Source organism: Fusarium flagelliforme, assembly GCF_020744385.1.
Source record: "Fusarium flagelliforme strain FIESC 12 MPI-CAGE-AA-0113 chromosome Unknown B0J16scaffold_5, whole genome shotgun sequence".
NCBI lineage: Eukaryota > Fungi > Ascomycota > Sordariomycetes > Hypocreales > Nectriaceae > Fusarium > Fusarium flagelliforme.
In genome coordinates, this window is record NW_025763507.1 from 1,209,063 (window position 1) to 1,233,229 (window position 24,167).

Below are 24,167 nucleotides of genomic sequence, written 5' to 3' on the forward strand. Positions count from 1 at the left end.
AGCGGGTCGCTTGAACTGGCTACTAGGTAGCCTCATTGAAAACAATTACTCACTAGGTAAATCCATGGTTCTCCTCGGCACATGAACGCGTCTTAACAGTCAGTAGACCAGGTATCCCCAGCGTCGTGACCTCAGACAAGGGTCAGCTGGAAGCCACATGGGATACATAATTCGACTCAATACCAGTACATGTAAGTACGTTACAGAACAAGGACAGAGCTGCAGAATCCGTCTTCTGCAGGGTAGCAGTAGTTTGCATAATTCGACAACTATCGACATCATCATTTTTACACGATGACTTGAGATATACCACTCTGGAACATCACGGAAGTGTATATGAGTCAAGTACCGTCAAAGTCTTTCCACATTTCTTTACCGTTTGTGGCTGCTGATGGGGATGAACTCTCCTTCAGCACGGACGGGATGCCCGATGCCGCGAGCTAAATAGCGAAAGCGAAAAGAAATAGAGAGAACAGTAACATTTGATGTAAAGAATGGATAATTGTTGGGGAAACAATGACGTAGTTTTAACGAACCATTTGAGTGGTTGCAGGTTGACCCCTGCTTGCTCACGAACCAGCGGGCTCCATGGCTTCTGGAATGAGCGGGAGCCTAACCACAGCCTCAATCTAATCTACTGTAATGTTACAGTACGTGGCTTCTAGAAGCTCACTATAACTATTATTTTTGCGATTATTCCGATATTTTTTGCATTGATCAACAGCTCCAAGAATAGACATCGGTTAGACCGAACCGTTGACAGCTGACGGATGACGGCTGAGCTTTGATGTTTAACGGGTATAAGTCCAGCTACGTAATACTAGATGAGCCACTTCGAAAAAGGTCAAAGCTGAGGCAGTGATGAACGTCTCGATAAGGATCAAGGATCAATCAATGATTTTCAAGAGAATCAGCTTCGCCCTCAACATAGTTTTGAATTGTGACTTCTACCGTCGCCGAATGCTGGTCAATGAGTGTTAGGCGTAGACAATACCTTAAGCTGTTCTACTGTAACTAGAAGCTGATCAAACAGGCTTTGTTGCACGTTTCGAGTTATCACCCGTCGAGATTGTGGTTTATCTCTTGGTTCAAACTCATAATGCTCTCATGTACTATCTCATGATACTCATTTTGTATAGTTTACGGAATTAATGCAGGCTGTTTCTTGGGAAGCATAAATGGGATATTCCTTTTCCACAACCACAAGTGTTGAAGGTCGTGACAATCGTTACAAATGGCATTTCTTCTTTTCTCAATTCGCTGATGAGTATCCGTAGTAAATTACGACACCTTGACAATTAACTTGTATCCATATTCTTTTGAAGCGAACTCTCAAGCGAGATAATCACAAAAATGCAGCAGAACTATCAATGCAATACTGCAGGGTAAGCGCCAAGCTCAGTACAAACAACCTCTTCAACAATTGAAGCCAAATGAACTTGCACTCGATGTGTTACAATGCGAGTTTTTCTTCAAGGTAATCTTAAAACCTTCATTGCTCAGGTATTTTTCTTTACCTTCTGGGGCAGTTTGCGGTATTTATTAGTCGGATAGCTACGTGTCACGGCCCATCCTGCAGAGAGCCGCATTGCCATTAACATTCATTAGCTCAGTACCTGGGCTAAAATGAAGTGTCAAATACCAGATCTGTAAGTCGACGCATGCAGTCTAAAAACTTAGAGCACCCCATTGAACAACACATCGCTGACCCGCCTGCCCGCTATTGTGATGTGTACATGCTGGTATTGTTATAGACGAAACATTGTCATGTGGATGAAACATCGGTCTAGCATACCAACCATAACCTTGTTCGTCACAAGACAGAACCGAACTTGATGAAAATGAACCGGTTCTATGTCCAAGACATTGATTAAAATAAAGCCATGGTCTAATACAACCACGTGCTACTTTGATATATTATCCAAACCAATGCAATTCTAGACAATTAGAATAAAGGATTTACCGACAATTCCCCGGACCGTCGAAACTCGATGGATTGGGTGGAATGCTCACGGCAGTGGGGTTCTCGATCCGGGGAGGCTAAGCACAAGCCATTGAGCAGCGAACCTCCCATAGTACCTATGATAGGCAGGTCAGGCCTGCAACCTCCAACATCTTGCCAAGGGGCCATGTGTTTTTGCGTCAAGTCAACCATGCGCCCGCTTTGAATTGCTCTATTGTTTGATTGTGCTTTGATCCAGATGATTTGAATCTTCAGTTTTTGCCATTTCTTCTATACCAATCCTCAACTCCTTCCACCAGGCCCCTTTTCGACCGCCATTGTTCTCTTGGCTCCTTGTCCTTGGCTCCCGTCTAGCTCGCTCCCTGTTCTGTTGGACGGACGGGGTTGCCGTCATCTCCCTCACCTTCGAATTAACTCCTCAACCGTCATCGTCCGAGCTTCTCGATACCTCCGTCCACGATGGCTTCACACGGTCAATACTCTCCGGCGCACATCATGTCCAACAAACACCATCATGCTCCTTACGGTTCCGCCCCCATAGCTGTCCCTGGAGGCGCTCCAGCTGGTACCTTCGCGCCAGGCACCAAGATTCAGGTCGGCAGTCGCCGTGTGGTTATTCAGAAATATCTCTCCGAAGGAGGCTTCGCCCATGTATACCTCGTCAAGTTGGATAAGCCTGTTGACGGCACTGATCAAGCCGTCCTGAAGCGGGTTGCGGTGCCCGATAAGGATACTTTGCGGGGCATGCGCACCGAGGTCGAAACAATGAAGCGCCTCAAAGGTCACCGACCGATTGTCACATATATCGACTCGCATGCTTCTGAACTTCAAGGAGGAGGCTATGAAGTTTTTCTGGTCATGGAGTTTTGCAATGGCGGTGGCTTGATCGATTTTATGAACACCAGGCTACAACACCGCCTTACCGAGCCAGAGATCCTCAACATCTTCACCGACATCGCTGAGGGTGTCGCGTGCATGCATTACCTAAAACCACCACTGCTGCACCGCGATATCAAAGTCGAAAATGTTCTAATAACCGCCAGAGGGTCTTCCAAGCGTTTCAAACTTTGCGATTTCGGCTCAGCAGCATCACCTAGTCCCGCCCCCACCACTGTTACTGAGTGCCGTCTCATGGACGAAGATGTACAGAAGCACACCACAATGCAGTACAGGAGTCCCGAAATGATCGACGTATACCGCAAGCAACCTATAAACGAGAAATCTGATATTTGGGCACTTGGCGTCTTGCTGTATAAGCTGTGCTACTATACTACTCCTTTCGAGGACCAGGGCCAATTGGCCATCTTAAACGCCAGCTACCGTTTCCCTAGTCATCCTGTCTTTTCTGACAGGCTCAAGAAATTGATAGGTAATGCTCATTGGCCCTGGAGCTTTGTTTAAGTACTAACACTTGTTTTAGCGTCAATGTTGAGAGAGAATCTACAAGATCGACCAAACATTTATCAAGTATTGAAGGAAGGATGCGCCATGCAAGGACGCGATGTCCCTGTTCAAGATGTATGTCTAAAATTTCAGCCAGAGAGTATTATATTGACAATCTGCAGATCTACAATGGCCGTTCTCAACCACATGTTAGAACCGATAGCCCTCATCATATGGCCCAGAAATCGGAGCAAGCGCCAGTGGGTGCAGTTTTCGAACGTGTTGAACCGCAGAAGCAGGTTATCCCTGACGTTGTGCCGATGAGAAGAGGACGGCCGACTGCTTCCCCAGCCCCAGGCAAGGTGTCCCAGAAACCGGAAGCTTCCCCAATGCGAAAGTCAGAAGGGGATCCTTTCGCAGCCCTGGATTCAAAGGCCGCTTCGAAAGGATTTGATGAGTTGTCGTCTCGATTCCCTACGCTCGACCAGTTCTCATTGTTGCACGATCAGGGGAGCAAGTTCGATTTCGATGTTTCCTCACCTATTTCTCCAGTAAATGCATCCTCAAATCTAAACGAGAGAGTAACAGCAAAATTGGCGGATGAGGCATTTGCCTCTCCCCAAACCGACTCTCCTCGCCCGAAGCCAGTGTCTAGAACTCATTCGGTTACCCCTGTCGGGCATCAATCGGCAGTCGCCTCGCCTCCCCTTGAGCCTTCATTGTCAAAGACTTCATCCGCACCGAGCAGACCTGACATCAGCAGGGCACAATCCATTATCAGCAACAACCCTGAGTTACAGGCCATCTCTTCTCAAAACAGCTCCCGTTATGTCTCTACGGGTACAATGACTTCAACACCGCCCCCGGCCGAGAAGTTTAGTCGCGAGATGGAACAGCCCGTTCAAAGCGATGTTCATGATTATGTCCGCTCCAGCAGTGCTACAGTGCAACCTGAGCAAAGTGCAGGTCAGTGGGCTATGGAGGAGCCTCGTCCTACTTATGTGCAAAGAATCCCATCTTACCAACAGTCCGGTCACGAACGCCAACCGTCCTCGTCTAGACCGTCCCTGGAGGGTGGTCGCCCCCGTGCTGACTTCTTGGAACCCTCGTCACGCGCTTCACCGGCACCGGCGGCATCACGACCTCGACCTGCCAGCACAAACCTCGAGGGAACAACTCTCGATTTTCTGCGTGAGAGAGAGGCGGCATCGCGCTCCTCGAGTCGGCCACCCCAAGCTCCTTCACCTTATCAGGAACCTGCAGACGATCCACGCGCATCGAGTGACATGGACTTCTTGAGAAGTCTGGAGGATTCAGAGCGCACCAAGCGTTCCAGCTTGACTGCGCTGTCAGGTAATAAGAACATTCTCGCTGGCAAATTTGGAGATGCATTCAAACGCTTCGAAGGTGGCTCTCCTAACAATGGAAGAATTCCATCACCAGAAAGGGAGACAGCACGCCGCGACCTGACTCCCATTGCTGGCTCTGAGGCAACGGATGGGCGAAGCGACGATGGTCATGTTCATGACGACGAGGACCGTATGACACCTGAGATGAGGCGTGAGATGGAACGCTTAAAGCTTCAAGAAGAGGAACAGCGGGTGGAGGCGGCACAAGCTGAATACCGAAAGAGGGTAGCTGCAGGACAACGTGGGCCACCAGTTCCTCCAAAGAGCATTGGTGGAGTTTCGCGTGCTGTCAGCATCCAAAATCGGGTCCAAAGTCTTTTGAACGAGGAACAAAAACCATCCAATGTTCAAAGGACTGCCCAAGGTTACGGCAAGTATACCGACACCCCTGAGACTGGTAACAAGTCCGAGAAACCTCTTCCAGGAGTTCCTAAGAAGCCATTGAACGTGACAAAGACCCGGGCCGATTCTCCTCAAGTCCGAAGCCCGTCTTCGACATCGTCTGCTCCTCCAGCATTAACTTCAAAGCCTCCAATGAAGCCCCCAGCCCCCAAGAAGCCAGTGCACCTCAACAGCCTCCCCACTGGTCAGAGGCCACCATCGCCTCAGAAACCAACTCGTGCTCAGACAGCTTCAGAGGACCTTATCAGCATGGACAGCCCTGGGCAACAAATGCTGGAGATGACAGCTCAAGAGAAGGATGATTATCTACAGGACTTTTCCAAGCGGTTTCCCAGCCTAGGCTCGATTGAAATGGTCGAGCGAGAAATCAGTGGACAGAACGGAGGATCAAGCCGGTAAATAGACATTGGCTAAGGTATCTAGAACTGCCATATTGCATGTACATTTGAATATACTCAGCGTATAGCGTCCAGCATATTTCTGGTCAGAATCAACTAAGTCCAGACCATGATGATTGAGCATGCATGTGGTGGGGCCATCGTATCCACCCTTATCTTATCTCCCAATATTTTTTTCTCTAGAGCAAGGTTCGTAGTGACCTGGACAGAAGCTTTCTGCAAAGACTACCATCAAACATCAAAACAAATACACAAAATGGCCAAACGCAAGAGACAAGCTGTCGCACAGAGCGAGCCCGTCGCTGAGCCTTCAGTCGTCACGAAGAAGGTCAAGGGCGCCAAAGCTCTTAAGGAAAAGCCTGTAAAGGAAAAGGCTCCAGCGCCTGTGAAGAAGACTACGACCGCTAAGACCGCTTCGAATGCGCCCGAGACAATCCAAATCGTCGTCGGCTCCTACGATCGAATTCTTCACGGATTGACGGTGACAGTTGGGGGCAAGGAGAAGGCCGAATTTGCCGACACATTCCTGTTCAATGCCCATACCTCAGCGATTCGTTGCGTCGCTACCTCGCCCATCTCAGCGCCTGTCCCTGGACAAACACAGAAGGTCATGCTTGCTTCTGGCAGCACTGATGAGCGCGTGAATGTTTACAACATATCTGCGCACCCCCCAAGCCGAAAGAACCAAGAGATTATGGCCAAGGTAGCACCCCGACCGATTCTCGAGAACCCCAAGAACCGAGAGGTCGGCACGCTGCTTCATCACTCTTCAACGGTCACATCGCTTTCCTTCCCTACACGATCAAAGCTACTGTCGTCAAGCGAAGACTCTACGATTGCAGTTACACGAACCCGAGACTGGTCTCTGCTCAGCAACATCAAGGCGCCCATTGCCAAGCCTCAAGGCCGTCCTAGCGGTGACACAGCACCTTTCGGAGGTACACCGTCTGGTGTCAACGACTTTGCCATCCACCCCAGCATGAAACTTATGATCAGTGTTAGCAAGGGCGAGCGTTCAATGCGATTATGGAACTTGGTCACCGGCAAGAAAGCTGGAGTATTGAACTTTAGCAAGGACATGCTGCAGGAGGCTGGCGAGGGAAAACACTCTACTGGTGAGGGACGAAGAGTTGTTTGGGGAAGCATCGATGGAGCCGATGAATTCGCGGTTGGATTTGATCGGGACATTGTGGTCTTCTCAATGGATAGTGTTCCTAAATGTCGAGTGATGGGATCGATCCGAACCAAGGTGCACCAATTCTTTTATGTTGCACTAGACAAAGAGGGGGATGAGACGTTGTTGGCTGTCGCCACAGAAGACGGGCGCATCCTCTTCTTCTCCACCAAGGAGTCGGACCTCTCAAAACCGGACTCGGATGACAAGAAGCTCCCAACGGCTAAGTTGGTGGGTCAGCTCGGCGGCAAGTCAGACGGAGTTCAGGGCCGTATCAAGGACTTTGTGGTGGTGCCGAGCGCTGAAGACGCCTCAACGCTGTACGTGGCGGGCGGAAGCAGTGATGGACGTGTTCGTCTGTGGCGGGTAGGGGTGTCGGACTTGCAGGGTAACGGCAAGGAGGAGACCAAGGGAGAATTGTTGGGGACGTATGAGACGCAAAACAGAATCACCTGTATGACAGGATTTATGATGATACCCCGACCCGAGGGAGTTGAGGATAGCGAGGATGAATTGGATGATGAGGATGAGGGAAGCGACAGCGGTGAAGATTGAAAGGGACTTTAGTTGAAAGAAATGAGTGTATAGGGCTGTGGTTGGTTGGTTATTGATGTTTTGATAAATATAAGCTTAGGACCTAATGTATGAATACCTACGTATTTGGTGATGAGATGATTGAATGATGATTATGGTGATTGACTGTCAGCTTCGTATGCACCTAGCCAATATCACATGTAAATTGAAGTATGTGGTTCCACAAACTACAGTACTACCGTATGCTTACTGCAGGGAGACTAGATAGGTAAAGCTGGTGGGGAGATACGGATAGAGTTACACCACATAAGAACAGTTTCTCTTCCGGTATATGATAGAGCCAACAACAACTCACCCATTCCAAGTCTCTTTCTGTTCCATCGTTGGCTCCTCATTCTTCAGCGGGCTCTAGGGCCAGGGGGACCGTGCCTACCTAGGCCCCGTGAATGGAACGTCCGGCAGGTAAGGTAAGGTACAGCACTGTCCTGTATCACGAGGGGTCGTAAATGCAAGTCAAGTTTAGAGAGTCACTAGAGCTGACCAACCACGGAGTCTGGAATTCAAGCTTGAGGCGTCTTGAATGTGGGGTAATGGACGCCATTGGACAGATGCATGATGATCGGGAATGGGTCCATTCCGTTGAGACTAAACAAACACATGGAAGCGAAGGATTTTATCATGTAGAGAAGAGGATTATGGTCTTTCTTTGTTTGATCGAGTCTTGCTTGTCCTATTTCTAGAGTTACCCGTCTATTGATATCAATGTTTGTGACGACAATAAGCACTGACCTTTCAGTAGCATCAGCCTCCCCATGAACCAGGGGTGTTGGAGGAGGGTTCTCCTGCTGTGGAGGTAGATGGGGCATATCTACGTAATTCCTGGGGCCCTTAGACGGAACTGTCTCTTGTCAGGTCTTGTGAGCATGTGAAGAACGTTGCCGTACATTAGCTTGCTATCTCTACTTAGAAACTGTGCCGCCTCTCTTCTTTTCCATTGCATCTACCCTTTTCTTTATATCTACTGGGCTTTGAGGCTTGAAATAAACTCTCTGCTGTTTATTTACTTTCTTCTTACATACCTCTCTCTCTCTTACTCTGCCCGCTTGCAAATCTTTGCCACTCAAGTCAATTGGACCCTGACTACTTCAGACTCTCAACGTCTCAACTTCAGAACTGACTCAATCTTTTCAATTCTCACTTTGAAATCTCTGCTCACTCATTCTCAGTTAGCTGTTGATTTGACCGCGGATATCCTGGCCCTAGCTAGTTGTATCCGTGCTCGTTAGCTTGAGTCGTGAATGAAAGTTGATAGACAGGGTTGTTGCAAAGCCTTGGAACCCCTAACAGCTTCAACTTTTACTTAATCTCTTTTTACCTTGCAACGAGATTTTGGAGGCTGCACCACAAGTTACCTTTTTCATTAAGGCCTTAAGCACGGAGTAAGTAACACTGCATTGCTTGATGTTGAGACTTGCAGGTTCAGCTGAGCTGGAGAGTCTAGAACCTGGGTCTTAACCTCAATGGCTGACTGTCCACCCAATATCATTTTGTTCAACCCAATCTCTAACCACTTGCCTACCTGCAGTCCCAATTGTGTAAACTCCAGATTTCGAAAACACAGACATACAATGGCCGACGACGGACCCCCTCTTATTCGTCCTGTCCCTCGAAGACCTTTCGACCTCAACTTGACAACTCCTACGCCTCCGAGCGAGAACTCATCTCCCCCATCGCCCGCTCCTCCAGCTCGAGATCCCACCATTGCGCGCTTCCTACAGCCAACACCCGAACCTGTAAGCGCAGGCTTGAGCAGACCACAGTCGTTTATGAACTTGACCTCGTCAACACTTTTCGGCATATACTCTCCAACCGCATCCACCTCGCGCGACCGCGTCTTCGCCGATCGCGATGAACTCGATACGCCGTGGGGTACAGGCGCTCAGACTCCCATCAAGCGACCCAGCATCGACGATGCCACATTTGATTTTCTAAAAGATCGGTCACATGCAATCCGTCGTCGATCGTCGATCCGCTCCCAAGCACCTCCTGCGCCTGTGAAAGCCTCCCCTTCGGCTGGCGCTCTGGTTTTGAGAGGACTGCTGCTCTTCGTTCTCGGTGTGGGTTATGGCGTATTGGTCACATCGCGCTTTAACGACGGCTCGGATAGCCATGCGTCTGGTACCACGTACAACTGGTTGCACCTGTCATTCTGGGGTCTTGCTGGCGTTGCACTCGGGGCGCTGTTTCCTTGGTTCGATCGAGTCTGGGAGAATTCGTTTGGCGAAAAGGAGGATGAAGCTGTGGTTGAGAACACTGCAGCCAAGGATGATGATCCGAGCACTGACTGGGCAATTGCAATTCGAGCTATTGGTGCCTTTGTCGGAATTGTCTTTGCCATTGTAAGTCAATCAACAAAGATTTCTCTGTGTGTCACTGTAACTGACAATCTGCAGCGCAAGGTGGCCTGGGCGTCCACTCTTCAGGTATCCTTAACCCTGGCAATGGTCAACCCTCTCCTATGGTGGCTTATCGACCGCTCTAAGCCTGGATTCTTCCTCTCGACTGCTGTTGGTTTGACAGGCTCAATCATTCTTCTTGGCGTCAACCCTGATATGATGCCAGCACCCGCTCACGCTCCTTTCAGGCACTTGGTGAATGCCACGACAGCATCTCAAGATGAAGTCGTGCCTATTCTTGGTGGATATGCGCACCAGGAGACGCTTGAGACGGGTATGTGGATGCTCAGTGTCCTCTTCTGCAGCTGTGTCTGCTTCGGAAACATTGGTCGCCGACTAACACTTGGCCCATCTGCCACGGCAAAGGGTCGTTGGGCCGGTGTGAGATAATACTCAGTGAGGAACACAGCTGCAATGGCCCTTCGCACTATAGCATGATGTGTCCATGATATTTTTTTCAGTGTTTCGGTGGTATCTTTGGGAAATATTCTCCAGGCTCAGGTCTCGAGCCACTATAAAGGGTGATATAGATCATAGTCATCCACCCAGATTGGATATAACGGCATTATGTATATTTAGGAGCAAGATCGCAATGATATGATAGGATATGTATCATGGAACCAGAATATAGTGGTTTGTTTATGACGACAATCATTATCGTAATTCTAGCAAGGGCAGGGGCGGTTGGTCATCGACTCATGAAGCCAAATCATTGTGAGCAGCAAATTTGTTCACACGTCGAATATTACAATCTGGATATTGATCTCTTCTATCGCTTGATTCTTGGTATTTGCGGGGCAGTGGTCATTGTGTGGTATCGCAAAAGTCACATTGATTCAACACGACTACATTTTATTCTTGATGTTAATTTTTACCTTTTTAGGCATCTCTTCATTTTTGCCAGATTTTACTTGTTTCCCGTTTCTACACCGAAACTTTGTCCACGCTTTGCTCCATCATGATCAGCCCTGCCAGGGCCCGAAGATCGTCGCGTGACGCAAGTTCAGTCGGCACAACGTCATTTTGTGTACCTTCGGTCCATATCAAGATGAGTTGTTGAGAGCCTCTACCACGGCTGTCGACTTTTCCTTAATGGTAGGTCCAAAGTCGAGGTTGGACAAACCCATCATGACAAGCATGCGGGGGTCTTGAATGGTTTGGTTGATCATGATGGTACGGGTGAGGACGTCGTGGAAAGAGGCAGCGGCAGCTTGGGGTCCTGAGTTGGCTAATTGCAGATGTCAGTATGTGGTTTGTGAAAGAGACTCGTTATTCTACTTACTACCGTCGTTCTTGGGAATCTGTTCAGGGTGCTGGACTGGTCGGCCAGCAGCAATGTTGTCCAGCTCAGTCATGATATAGTGGGATCTCTTAACAAAATCCCAGATATGGAAGAGACTGCGGTCGACATTGGGAGGAGTCCAGCTGCTATGAGACTCAATGGCCGAGATGAGGTCGGAGAAACGGGCTGTGATGGTTTCACGGTACTCCGAGGAGGGTATCGTAGCGTCGGAAGGCATGATGGCTGTGTGTAGATTGATATATGGAATGGTGAGATAGTTTAGAGTTCCTAAGTAAGAGATTCAATTGCAGAGATCCAATCAAAGAGCTGAATTGGAAATGAAGATAATAGAGCAGAGTTGAGTTGAGTTCTTGAGTTTACGAAAAGAGGAGAAGAGAAAACATAGAACGTAGCATCAACGTCAGAGTCGCCAGGGGAAAGAACGGTTTCCCCGCTGTAACCTTGCCTTGCCCTGACAGTGTCGTATGCTCAATTGCTTCTTTTATGGGTAGGTAGACAAATAAGATCGAATTCTATTAGTGGCCAAAGGTGCTGTACTGTGCAAGAATACCCAGCAACGGCAGAGAAACCCACTCTGTGGCTTTTTTGGAGTCGCGTATCTCGCCAGAATCCTACCACCTTCAGGGAGTTAAAGCTTTAGGCTGTTTCAGTTTCCAATGAGTGTCTTGAACTGGTCAACAGCCAAGAGAAGCTTCTGATAGATCACATCGAGCTCCAGGTGGCTTGCATGGCCGCATATGTACTGTAAAGCTCAGGTCGACGGTGCAGTATTATATGTAAACCTATCGATCATTCTAGAAGTCGGTTCGGGGACGAGTCGAAGTTGTCGCCAGCGGGCGGTGAGAATATGTAAAACATGAACGCACAGATCAAATTCGATATGCTATGACGATAGAAAAAGGAAGGAAGCTGAAGCTCAAACCGAGATGACAAAAACAGGAAAGGATTGACATGTGATAATGGGGAAGGAAACAATGGACGACACACTGAATAAACCAAGGGTTGAGCGAATGATGAATCACTGATAGAAAATTCTGTGATGTTAGAGAACTGATTATTCTTCAAAGCCAAAGTAGAGTAATTAATGAATAAATAAATATTGTGCTGGTAACATTCATAAATTTGAACGAGAAATACCTACCCATCAGGTAGGAGGAAGCTCATGTGGGGGTTTCGACTAAAGATTCAGGGTCCTGGAGCTTGAGCTTGAGCTTGAATTGTATGGGGCACTTGGCTATAAGACAACCATTCTGAGTCTACTCATGTATGTGACGAAATCCTTTCTCTTGGCAACTGTTTCGGGGCATGTTGAGATAAGAAGTTATCTTGACTAAGCGGGAGAATGTTCCAGTAGACCTAAGCTGAGTTGTGCCGAGTTGAGCGACTCGTCATCCATTACTGGCCTCGTCAACAAGTCCTGATCCGGGAACCAAGAATTCGGAGATGGTCTAGAACTTATGGAACATTGGCGAATGCGAAATGAACTAGACTGTTTTGAATATGAAGGGGGCGTATAATGCTCAACAACTAAGCGTCATCAAGAACAGGGTCCTGGTGTACGTTACGATATGTATGTGTTGGACTGATCCCCTAAACTCATGATGAGCAAGCAGACATTCCATGGGACAGGTACAGTACGAGATGGGACTAATGAACTCATGACACTCAACGGGATGGCCGAAATGGGTGGCTAAGAAACTAACAAATGTGTTTGAAGCCTCAATCGAGATGGATTCCCATGCCATGCATGGGATCAAACGAAGCAACCCAAGTACCTGGGGACATCAACTGTCAAGGAAGCTCGTTCAATGCCAACGCCTAAAAGAACAAGAACAAACCAAACAATCAGCTGAATAACTTAGTGCTGGGCGCATCTCGATCCGGCCCGCCACACCCTGGAACTATTGGACGATATGGACAAGGCGTGGGAGAACGATGATGCGTAGATTAGATCCTGTCCAACTTCAACGCTGTCTTGTCTTGTCTTGTCTTGTCTTGTGTGCCTGTCACTCTCAACCTTGAATTGCGGATGAGATCTCAGATTCGAAGTTTGATCCCGCGCCTCTGGGCTTTCGGCATGGCAAAGAGATCTACAATCAAAAAGAGAATGAATGGATGAGGGCTTCTGTATAGTCTTTTGACGGCACATCATATCCATGACCATCATCATGGATCCCCCATAGTTATCGACATGCGCATCCCTGTTCATCTCTTCGTTGTTACCAAGAACGTGCATGTCATATGACGCCAACGACTCCGTTTGAGCCTCTTTTCTGACCCTAGATCCTGGGGCCTTGGTTAGCCCTGAGTCTTACTGTGCCAGTGCATAACCGGCCTAGGCCTAACCCGATCCAAGTACAGGACAACGCTGTATCACAGCCTTGTTGGATTAGTTCAGGCCCCAACCTAACTAATCTTTCTTCTGTCTCGGATGTTGCCAACCCGTTTATTTGCTGATGGCCGGTGGATTATCCCTTTTAACCACTTTCTTAAGTAGCTTCGATGCGCCAGCTGCTTTCTCCGATGGCCGTTACATCTCCAGCGCCCTCTGGATCGTCAAAACACCAGCGCAATCACCATCGAGACCCCTTTTTCTGCGACACGGAACGGCGAACCCTTCTTTTCCCGGATCCTCCGACCCTCAAAAAAGAAATCCCAAAGTCGTATTCCGCGTTGACAAACCAGAGAAACGGACAAGAGATCAGAGATCGGCAACTGGACAGGACGAGACAAGCGAGCGAGCGGAAAACTAGGGTCTGGTCCCTGCTCTCCGCGGAGAGAGGGAGAGAAAGACTTTGTACAGCACAGAAGAGCGGAGAGGCAGAACCAAAAGGTCTTGATCGAGTACCGTCTACTTTGGAGGCCCTGTTTCTTCATCGCGATCTGCAATGCTGGTCTTTGCGGCCATTGGCCATGCTTGCGCTGCTGGAGGGCAGCATTCAACGTTTGTGCTGCGTTGCGTTGCACTGCGAGTTCCAGTTCCCGCTGTTTTATGTCTCTAATCTCCCTATGGGGCATTTTCCATCGCATCGCATTTCTAGAGGCATTCTTGGCTTTGGCTATGTATACCTATGCGTGCGCGTTGGATGAGGCTGGGTAGACTCTGCACATGGATAACTCTTATTTTTAGGTTTGTCTCTGATCCCGGTAGGTTGGCAGAAACAAGGATATCTATCCCCCCCAGAATTACCGACAATCCTCCAAAAGGTGAATCTCGCCTTGACAACGGGCAGCCAACAAAGTCTATGTTTGCGGCGCCTCGGCCGTTGAGATCGCGCATCTGTACAGTATCAATTAGGTATAGTAACAGTCTAACTTACAGGCTGTTGGGCTGAACTCGTCTCGACGTCATGAGTCGACGACCCTGGCCTGCCAGCGTCATTCGTTTTTCTTGTAAGACGGCAAAGGCAAAAAGTCTTGTGTCACTTAGTAAGAGTGTCAGTGTTGAACCAGACCATCATTGATTGCTTTGCCATCTCTTACTGCTGCTGTCGCGACCAGCCAGTCAACAAAATGGAGTGAACCCTGTGGCTGCTAACCTGGCAAATCAAGTATCGTGCTATGGAGGCGTCTAAATCGTGATAGCTATACGCAGGGTCCTCCCAAGGGCTCCAGTCCAGGGGATGGACTTGGACTTGGACCCTCTTGTACATGCTACCTAGACTAACTAAAAGTTGAAAAAATCTACAGCATTTCCCAGTTGTCAAAAGCCGTCCAAGTATTCGGTACCTGCCAAAGACTCGCATCGCCAAAAATTAGAACTAGAACCAAAACCAGAACTAGAACTAGAATCTCTCCACTTGTTTTTTCCATCTCATCCTACCTAAGGTAGAATAGAATGTATGGTACGGCAACCACCCCCGTCGTTCTTGCCTTCCAGTTGAGTTAGGTATGTATTATTAGGTAGGTAGGTACCTTATTTTGTATTGTCACGAGAAACCGTGACGCCTTCGACTTTCCTTCCTTATACACATTCTTCCCTCCCTCTCTTTTCCTCCTTCTACTCCATGAAACGACACATACAGAACAGATACAGATAGATAATATCATCATCTGTTTATTCTCAAGTTCGCCTCCGATTCGGGAGCTCTTGTGTCTTTCTTTTTTACATAGCAGGTACCGAACCTACAGTACTCTCTTAAAATCCACACACCCCTCTGCCTGTCCTCCTCTTCCTCTCCTCTGCGTCTCTACAAAGTTGTCCCGGATTGGTAAGTTGTCTTGATTGTATGACGATCACTATCTATCCTTGCTGCATTTCATCTTTCTTCAGCACGCTTTTGCCCAATCCTTTCCTTTCCCCCATCTCATTCCTAAGTTACTGTACTGCACTCGGTTGCTTAAAAGAGAAAGACGCCGTCTTTCTTTTTTCCTTCTTTCACCCCTCGGCCGGTCATTATTGCCCGTCCCTCTTTAGTATATATCTCGAGCCCTTAGAACCCCCGGAGCTCAGTCCGACTCCCCTGAACCCTGGTAAAACAAGTGGATTCGACTTCGGCAGCCGTTTGAACTGATGCCCATCATATCAAAACCTATGACATCTTGCCGCCCCTCAAGTACCAAAACTACTTCATCATAACTTCTCCCCCCACCAAATTTGTACACCTACCTCGTCTCATATATACATACATACACACACATACGACATTGACTACCATCCCTTCCTTACACTGCTTCGACCTCATTCTACGGAAATGATTCACCTCCTACATGCGATACGACTTCTTTAATCTCACAACTCTTTAGAATCCATGTCTATCTTGAATCCGGCTTGTCCTCGTCAACTGGACATATCTGCATATACCTTCATGCGCTCGACACGATTTCAACGGTTACGCCAAGAAGACTGCAGCTCTCGTCTTCAACAACAAAACCAACGAACACGATCAAATAACAGGTCATAAATTGGACAAGAGATAGCATAGTTTTGGATACCGAAGTTCTTTCTTCTTATTTTTCAACGAATTAACGCACGGCATTGCATAATATTGCGTTCCTCTACAGGAATCGCAATCATATAGAGGCTCGCACCTTATTAGAGAGTTTCGACGCCCCGGATACGACAGAACGAAGAGTAACGAACTCGAATAACACGATATTATACCCCGTCTTCATTTCATCCTCCTCTCGTCAAACAATACACGCGCAGTCTATAGACGTTCATGTCCTCAAACAGTACGTCGCAATATTCTGCGACCGATCCTGCCTCCGGTCCCGGTCCTCACGAGTCGCCGACTCCCGACCCGCCCACTGACTCCGACAACGAAAACCCGGACTCGGGCCGGCAGCCACAACAAGTCACACAGTCCCAATCACCTACTCCGGGTTCACGCCATCGCGATGTTGCACCCCGAGATTTCGTACGCCTCTTTCAATGTCAGATCTGCTCGCTACCACTTGACGAGCCTATCAGTCTCCCATGTGGTAAAAGCATGTGCCGGCGTTGTCTTCCCAACACTCACTTGCGCGCCAATATAACATATCCTGCCGTTCCCGATCGACTTCGCGGTTTCCGATGTCCTTTTGAGGACTGTGGGAAAGAACATGCTCTTGGCGATTGCGCTGTCGATGTGGTTCTCAACAAAACGGCCCAACATGTGAGGGAAGAAATAGAGCGTTTCAAGCGCGAGTCATCGACTACTGAGTTGGCAACAAGAATCATGTGGCAGGACCCCTGGGCTGCTGCGGGCATTGCTTCTATGCGGAATGACGATGACGCGTACTCAAAAGTCATACCAGGTGGAAAGGTCATAGCTACATATCGTTTGGCAGAAGAAGGTGATCTTTCTTATGAAGCTGATATTTCCTATGACGAGATCATCTCGGCAACCCCGTCACCACCTCCCGATGTCGACGACACAGGGCTCGTTCGGAAGGCGCAAGATGTTACTCGTGCTGAAATGGACTGCCAGGTCTGTTACGCGCTTTTCTATGACCCTCTCACAACAACATGTGGACATACTTTTTGCAGGTCGTGCTTACATCGTATCCTTGACCATTCACGATATTGCCCAATATGCCGTCGTTCGCTGGCCATCAGCCCTTTACTTAATCAGACTCTGTCGCCGTCCAATCAAACTATCAAGCGAATCATCGAATCGTTTTGGTTGGAAGAAGTAAACGCCCGGAAAGAAGCATTGGATGCGGAACGTGTTACGCAAATGGAAGAGTACGATACTTCTCTTTTTGTGTGCACTCTATCGTTTCCTCACATGCCGACATTCCTACATATTTTTGAGCCAAGATACAGACTTATGATTCGAAGAGCGGTTGAAAGAGATCACACGTTTGGTATGGTGATACCAAAACGGCGTCAATATCCTGGGGATAGTGATTTCCACGAACTGGGCACCTTGCTTAGAATTGTCAATATTCAATTCTATCCTGATGGACGAAGTCTCATAGAGACTGTAGGTCTGTCGCGCTTCCGTGTTCTTGAACACAACTTCCTTGATGGATACATGGTTGGCAAGACTGAACGAGTTGATGATGTCAGTCTTGAGGACGAAGAAGCAGCCGAAGCCGCTGAAGCAAGTCCAATGGAGACCGAATCTAACCAAGACCCTATTCATATTTTGGAGGGAGACAAAGAACCTACAGAACAACCATCAATGTCGCCCTTACCGCGGTCAAGTTCATCAAGTCCTCATATGCCAACATCCGTGGTCGATATCGACACGATGTCAACACAAAGCTTGATGCAGTACGCTTCATCCTTTGTCTCACGAATGCGAGAACAAAGTGTGCCATGGTTGACTGAACGGATGTTAACTATATATGGCGAATGTCCGGAAGATCCTGCCATATTCCCTTGGTGGTTCGCCAGCATGCTACCTGTTAAGGATATTGAGAAATATCGACTCCTAGGAACATCCAGTGTACGCGAGCGTCTCAAGATCTGCTGCGCATGGATTGTGGAATGGGAGATGGCCCGATGGTGAGTAAGATCCAATGACATCTCACCTTTCCTTCATTTTGATTCTATATCATACATATATCCTCTCATTTCACCACTCCTCTCAATGAGCGTTTGCTCGTCGTCGTCATCTGTCGCTCAGGCTAAAACGACGTCTCCCTTTTCCAGGACAAAGCTGATTGACGGCCGTCCAGGTCCTACCACGGCTGCACGATCCTCTGATTGACAACCCTTGCCCTACTATCTCTCTCTCGGCATGGTTCTGCAATTCGTGCTCGTGCTTTTCTGCTTTATTGCGCAGTTTCTGTACGAGAAACAAAACGGTCTGCGGAATTGATATTATTCCACTTCTAACACAAACAGGACGATTACAACGAGACGATAGCTAGGGCGGGCTGGATTGCATCATGGCATTACGGAGCATTTTACGAGGCAAAAGTTTCAAGGTATTGACCTTTTGGGCCCAGAAGAAGAGGAGAAAGATGACTTGACTACGAAGAGACAACGTATCTATTAAGCTAGTCTATTCCAATCTAGACCTGCCTCAATATTTACCCCAAATCTTAGGAAAAAGTCAAGTTTTCTCATGTCTGGGGTTGTGTGTAAGAACAGGAGGCAGTCAGTCATAGCATCCTTGATTTTGCGGATACCATACCCCCTTTGACTGAATCATGTAGATATCTTTCATAATGCAACGACTCTATTTACCAACTATCGGCCGCACCATTTGTTTCTTGTGCTGCAGTGGGATCACCCCAAGTTGCAGTGGCATTGTCCCAAGTTGCAGTGACACCCGGAGTCTCTACCCAAGTGCCGGGCATAACGTTGTTAGGGTTGTCTCCTGCCGAAGAGACAGGTTGGTCGTTTCCGTTCCCATTTGCGTTCCCATCATTGGCTCCACAAACACCAACATTGTTGTCTGCGCTTTGCCCAACACTACTCACACCATCCTTCGATTGGTCCCAGTCACCACCAGCACCTGGGTAAGTATCATTGCCCCAATGGTCTCCCTTGCGGACAGTTTCGTTGCTCTTGTTCGATCCAGTGCTCCATGGTGTTGTGGGGGTCCAATGATCATTCGGAGCCGTCTCCTGGGTACCGCCATTGTTCCCATTGCTCCAATCGGTTACTGCCTGGTTCTCATTGGTATTGTTTCCCCAACTGTCATTTTGTTCGTCACCCCCGCCGGCGTCATTACTATTGCTGTTGTCTTGACCGGTAGTACCCCAACCCCCTTGGTCATTCTGGGTATTCTGGTCGCCAGCTCCGTTGTTCCAAGTGTTTCCTGGATCATTATTGTTGTTGCTGTTCCAGTCGTTTCCTTGATCGTTACTGTTGATGCTGTCCCAAGTGTTTCCTTGATCATTGTTGTTGCTACCGCCCCAAGTGTTCGACCCAGCTCTAACAGAACCAGCTGGCTGGCTGTGTTCTTTAGAAGCGGTCCGGGCTCCTTGACTACCCCATGCGCTGAGCTGAGATTTGTTTCTCTTGGGCAAATACGGGTTATCCTTTCCCTGGTTTATGAGTTAAGTATGTTTCTATTGCTGTTGCTCGCTGCCATCAATACTTACAGTAAGACTTGGTGGTCCAACGTTGTTGTTCTGACTGGCTTTGTCTTTGCTGGAAGCCGGCGCAGTCTTTGGTTGGTAACTAGCTGGGGCTTGGGAAGGACCTGGGGGAGGGCCTGGTGGGCCACCCATAGCATACCAGGGAGGATGGGACATTCCTTGAGTGATTGGCACGTGAGAATAGGCATCTGGGGGTGGAACGCCTGCGTATTGCTGATGGTATGGCGACATAGGTGCGTAGTTGAGGTATTCCTTTGGGTTGTTGAAGCCATAGTAGAAGGGATTATGCATAGGATGAGGTGTTCCCATGGGTAAGGGGCGAGTGAAACCATTGCGGTCGGGGTAGAGAGCATTTCTCTGGTGGTTTCCGTAAACGGGACCATGATAGACCCTCATGACGTTGTGTTCTGGATCGTAGTAAGCATTTGGTGCTGGATCTTCTGGAGTTTCGATCACGCGTTCTGTCTGAACAACTTGAGCCCGGATCGGTTCGATCAACTGAGGGCGACGCATGTGAGGGCCTGGAAGTCCTTCGGGATAATTGCCCTTCTTGACTCCATCCTTGCATCTAGGCTGTGCCTTTTCTTTGCCTCTCATCTTCCTGAACTTGCCTTGGTCTTGTTCTTTGGTACCCTCAGAAGTCTTCTCTTCAGCTTCTGCTTCTTCGGGGTCCTCTGGCTCTTTATTCGCATCTCTATCAGCCTTTTGCTTCTTGTTCTTCTTATTTGTCTGCTTGTTTGCCTTCCACGCTTGCTTGGGGCCCTGATTCTTCTTGTTCTTCTGTTTGCCTTTGATTTGTTGCTTGGGTTTCTCTTCTGGCTCGGCCTCGTCTTCTGTTTCTTTGGTCGATTCTGAGCTTTCCACGTCAGTCTCGTTGGGTTCTGGATCCGGAGCAAACTTTTTGCCTTTCTTGTCACCCTTTTTGGCGTTGGCCTTTCGCTGCTGCTTCTTGTTCCTCCATGGAGGCTCCGGTTCGGATTCTGATGTTTCGGGTTCAGACACTGGCTCTTGCTGCTTTTTACCCTTTTGTTTGCCCTGTTTCTTGGACTGTTTCCTATTGAATTGGCGCTGTTTCAAAGGTGATGTAGTGTCATACTCAGACTCAGAGGTGTCTTTAGCAGAATCAGAGGCATCTGAATCCAGTTCCGGCTCGTGTATCCATTTCGCACCTTTCTTCTTTTTCTTGCCAGTCTGTTGATTGTGCTTGGGGAGTTCTTCTGCTTCGGATTCGGATGTCTCAGGGCTGGGGGGGATGTACTCCTTGCTCTTTTTCTTGCCTATCCTCCTCAATATCTCTCGACCCTTGACGCATCTGTGACACTTACAAGCCGGGTCTGGATCTGAGTCCCAGTCGCTCTCAGAATCAGTCTTGATTTGTTTCTGCTTCTGTCTCTTCTTCTTTCTCCTTTTTCTCTTTTTCTTGGGAGAGCTTTCTGAACTCTCAGCGTCAGAAGCAGTTGCATCGGAACTGGAAATAGTTTCGGACTGACTGGAATCCGACTCTGGCTCAGATTCAGATGTCTCATCAGAAGACTCAACTGGGGTCATGACGACGGTTTGCTTCAAAGCAGATTTCACAGGCCCGTTTTCGAAGCGGACTTTCTTGATCACAGTCTTGGCTTCGGTAACCACAGGAGCAGGTTCTGGCTCGGGCTCAGATTCCGGCTCAGGGTCAGGGTCAGGGGGAGAGGGAGGAACGGTGCGTCCGGTGCGAGGGTAGGTGATCCTGACGGTGTCTTCCTCGGACTCATCATCAGTAGTAACCTCGACACGTACGACTTCTCGTTTCTTGTTCTTTGGGGGTTTGCTTTTAGGGATAGGACCGAGGGCAGATTCGATGGTTGTGCCAACTACCCACTCGCAAAAGTGCGAGGGGCCTTTGAGTTTGCGATTCGCCATTACGAATCCGAGCGACTTGTCATCGCGAGAGTGAGGATAAAAGGAAGACGATTTCGTCAGGGCCAAAGAAGAGACAAAACTGGATGTTGCCAAATGAATCTGGTGAAGGTGGGAATTGGTTGCACAGGCGAGCAGTGGATGAAAAGTCGAAACGGCGGTTTGTTGTTGGCAGCTGCTGGCACTGTCAAGGTAGAAGGGGGATGACCTTCTCTCCTTCTCGTCTGCCTACCTCACCTAGTAGGTGGAGCTCGATAAGACAGCTCCAAATAGGCAGTCGACTAGGTAGGTAGAGATAAATTTTATTTGTTGATCCGAGATTGTAGGAGCCTTCACATATATTTTCTACGCTCTCGGGACAGCAAAGGTATACCTACCTAGCCTCTGCATCGTCTTCATTAGCAGTCTTTCAGTAGCGAATAAATGCTCTAGTTAAGAGAAACTCTTCGTTGTCACTGTCGAGAAAGTGTATGCCTTGAGTACCTATGGGAAACTCGTCCATTGACTTCTCTTGAAATAGCCAATTACCTGATCCAAGAGGTACTACAAGAAGACTGGTCAACAGTTCTACAGTAAGTTCACAGAGAGCAACACTGGTAGCAGAATATATGCTCCCATCAAATCCGATGCTTCTACATTCACCTTTCTATATACTAATTAGACACGCCTCGTCAGTCTTCTAGATCTTAGGGGCTACAGTCAAGTACCCTTCAACAACCGCTGTGATCAAACGGTTTGCAATGGCCTGAGAAGGAGGCAGTCGTAGATCGCCCTCTTTGTATCCTTCAGGGGCAGCCTCTCCCAAGGGGCTTGTTCCGTTCTTGAGTGCCCTACAAGCCTCGTCCATTGTAAACCACTTCGCCGCCTCCAGCTCCTTGTCGTTCAGGCTGATATTCTCGCCATCGCCAGGAAGTGCCTGAGCAATAGCGCCAATCATGAGGCTAGCAGGGTAAGGCCACGGCTGGCTCGAGTGGATAACGACCCTGCCGACACGAACACCGCTTTCCTCCCAGACCTCGCGCCTGACCGACTCCTCGATCGACTCGCCAGGCTCAAGGAAACCAGCGAGAGTGCTGTACCAGTATGGGGGCCAACGCTTTTGGCGGCCAAGGAGAATCTTTGTGCCATCTGCGGAAACAACAGCAGCGATCATAGTGGGGTCCGTTCTAGGGAAGCAAATATTAGAAACGCCATGGCGGGTGGCACAATCTCCTCGAGGCTCGCTGTTCTCGCCACCCTTCTTGTCGGAGGGAGGGCAGACGCGCTTGTAACCTGCATGAACAGACAGATTAGGCTGTCCACAGCCAGCACAGAAGGGGCTGCGTGAGTTCCAGTCAACCATGGATCTGGCTTGAGCGTACAAAGCGGCTAGAAACATTAGTTTCGAAGGTCAAGTTAGTTAGAGACTGATGCTTACCAGCTGCGGGAGAGTAGTTCATGGCACGGGGGTTCTTATCCAGAGTAATCTCCTTCTTCTCCTGTTCGGCCAAGAAGCCGGCTGCTTTCTCGGCATGGTTACCCTTAGGGGTAATGTCAACAGCAAAATAGGGATGACCCTGAATATCACCGTGATCAGTAGAAGAAATACGGTCCTCGTTTCCCTCTTCCAACATGCCAAGGAAGACAATAAGAGGCGAAGTCTTGGTGGAGTCGAAGTTCTTGATAGCTTCGTCCTCGGTATGCGCAAAGGGTTCTGATCCGACCAGCGGTTGGATCTCATTGAAAGTGAAATATGCTGGCGTTTTCTTATCGACAACCAAAGGGCTTAGTTCACTGAGAGCCATGTATCGGGCTGTGGGACTGGCAGCAGCCTTGCGAAGAAAGCCAGTGTCGGCACGGAGGAAAGAGAATCGGTTAATGGAGCTTCCGGCATAGTAGTTGACGACCTCCTTTCCAAAGCGACGGGTCAACATGGAATCGTCGCTTACAAGAGCTGCGACCACTGGCAGGTCAGGTACTTGGGTGGCTGATGACATCGGATAGTCTGCGCAAAGGCGCTTGAGTTCTGTGTCTGTGTTTGTGTTTGTATTTGTATTTGTAATTGACCTGAGAAGGAATCAGATGCAGAACCGACAAACACTTGGGTGTCGATGTGAGAAGCGAAAGGTATTTGCTGTTGGACGACAAAACTTGAGCCTTTGGTGTTGATCCTAAGATAGGTACTGAGATCTGCTATCGGGCACCAAAGAGGCGAGTTCTTATAAGCAAAGTGGTAGTCGGATTTAAGTCCGAGGGACAGTGACCCGTTATTTCCTTCTAGGGCTAGCGGTGAGAAGTTGCAGCGATTTGAGGTGAGGAGAGTGACAATATTGCGGCGACTGCGGCCCTTATGGACCTCTAAAGTGCGGGATGGATTTTTGGTGAGTCATGATCTTTTATGATTGGTTTTTGCTCGAGAGAGAGAAAAGGATGCGATGCGATTGATCTGTTTGTCGCCTTCTTTTTTTTGGTGTTTGTCATCTAGTAACGTTGAATATGATACGACCTCACTTATCAATCCATGATCAGATTGACGAGATATAACTTATGCGCAATCTTGCATTCAACAACCCCTGAATTTGTCCCAACAATCTCCAATTGGCTGTTTTCTTATGGCAATTCTGCATCGCAACTAGCATTGGCTATTCTGTATCAGATCTGGATCTTCGAATTAACCTTTCTCTCTTTCAGGGCGCTGCCGAATTCGGACCCTCCACTGACACCCGCTGTCCTCGGCCAAGCCCAGGGCATCTCTAGCGCAATCTTCCCCGCAATCCATACCTAAT

General features: G+C 48.5%; 8 protein-coding genes across 8 annotated transcripts; 5 read left to right on the forward strand and 3 right to left on the reverse strand.

Moving 5' to 3' along the window:
• Window positions 1-2,289: 2,289 nt before the first annotated feature.
• Window positions 2,290-5,711, forward strand: B0J16DRAFT_151231 (uncharacterized protein). Its single transcript, XM_046122060.1, has 3 exons — window positions 2,290-3,332; window positions 3,384-3,481; window positions 3,529-5,711. The coding sequence occupies exons 1-3, from the start codon at window positions 2,423-2,425 to the stop codon at window positions 5,554-5,556; spliced, it is 3,036 nt and encodes a 1,011-aa protein (XP_045981120.1). The 5' UTR covers window positions 2,290-2,422; the 3' UTR covers window positions 5,557-5,711.
• B0J16DRAFT_344128 (WD40-repeat-containing domain protein) lies at window positions 5,676-7,399 on the forward strand. Its single transcript, XM_046128154.1, has one exon. The coding sequence runs from the start codon at window positions 5,812-5,814 to the stop codon at window positions 7,282-7,284; it is 1,473 nt and encodes a 490-aa protein (XP_045981121.1). The 5' UTR covers window positions 5,676-5,811; the 3' UTR covers window positions 7,285-7,399.
• A 1,034-nt stretch (window positions 7,400-8,433) lies between these two features.
• Window positions 8,434-10,221, forward strand: B0J16DRAFT_151254 (insulin-induced protein-domain-containing protein). The gene is made up of 3 exons (XM_046122062.1): window positions 8,434-8,702; window positions 8,849-9,662; window positions 9,717-10,221. Exons 2-3 carry the CDS (start codon window positions 8,892-8,894, stop codon window positions 10,107-10,109), a joined length of 1,164 nt encoding a protein of 387 aa, XP_045981122.1. The 5' UTR covers window positions 8,434-8,702; window positions 8,849-8,891; the 3' UTR covers window positions 10,110-10,221.
• On the forward strand, window positions 10,222-10,837 carry B0J16DRAFT_151244 (uncharacterized protein). The gene has a single exon (XM_046122061.1). The coding sequence runs from the start codon at window positions 10,334-10,336 to the stop codon at window positions 10,679-10,681; it is 348 nt and encodes a 115-aa protein (XP_045981123.1). The 5' UTR covers window positions 10,222-10,333; the 3' UTR covers window positions 10,682-10,837.
• On the reverse strand, window positions 10,763-11,239 carry B0J16DRAFT_321459 (uncharacterized protein; the record flags this gene model as incomplete). The annotated part of the gene is made up of 2 exons (XM_046125639.1): window positions 10,763-10,947; window positions 11,002-11,239. 2 exons carry the CDS (start codon window positions 11,237-11,239, stop codon window positions 10,763-10,765), a joined length of 423 nt encoding a protein of 140 aa, XP_045981124.1.
• Window positions 11,240-16,184: 4,945 nt separating this feature from the next.
• B0J16DRAFT_400862 (PUA-like domain-containing protein) lies at window positions 16,185-18,749 on the forward strand (the record flags this gene model as incomplete). Its single annotated transcript, XM_046132551.1, has 2 exons — window positions 16,185-17,959; window positions 18,240-18,749. 2 exons carry the CDS (start codon window positions 16,185-16,187, stop codon window positions 18,325-18,327), a joined length of 1,863 nt encoding a protein of 620 aa, XP_045981125.1. The 3' UTR covers window positions 18,328-18,749.
• B0J16DRAFT_400864 (uncharacterized protein) lies at window positions 18,296-21,405 on the reverse strand (the record flags this gene model as incomplete). The annotated part of the gene is made up of 2 exons (XM_046132552.1): window positions 18,296-19,452; window positions 19,510-21,405. The coding sequence occupies 2 exons, from the start codon at window positions 21,403-21,405 to the stop codon at window positions 18,643-18,645; spliced, it is 2,706 nt and encodes a 901-aa protein (XP_045981126.1). The 3' UTR covers window positions 18,296-18,642.
• A 607-nt stretch (window positions 21,406-22,012) lies between these two features.
• B0J16DRAFT_288938 (NUDIX hydrolase domain-like protein) lies at window positions 22,013-23,813 on the reverse strand. The gene is made up of 2 exons (XM_046124204.1): window positions 22,820-23,813; window positions 22,013-22,770 (listed from the first exon to the last, which is right to left on the reverse strand). Exons 1-2 carry the CDS (start codon window positions 23,376-23,378, stop codon window positions 22,082-22,084), a joined length of 1,248 nt encoding a protein of 415 aa, XP_045981127.1. The 5' UTR covers window positions 23,379-23,813; the 3' UTR covers window positions 22,013-22,081.
• Between the last annotated feature and the right edge of the window lie 354 nt (window positions 23,814-24,167).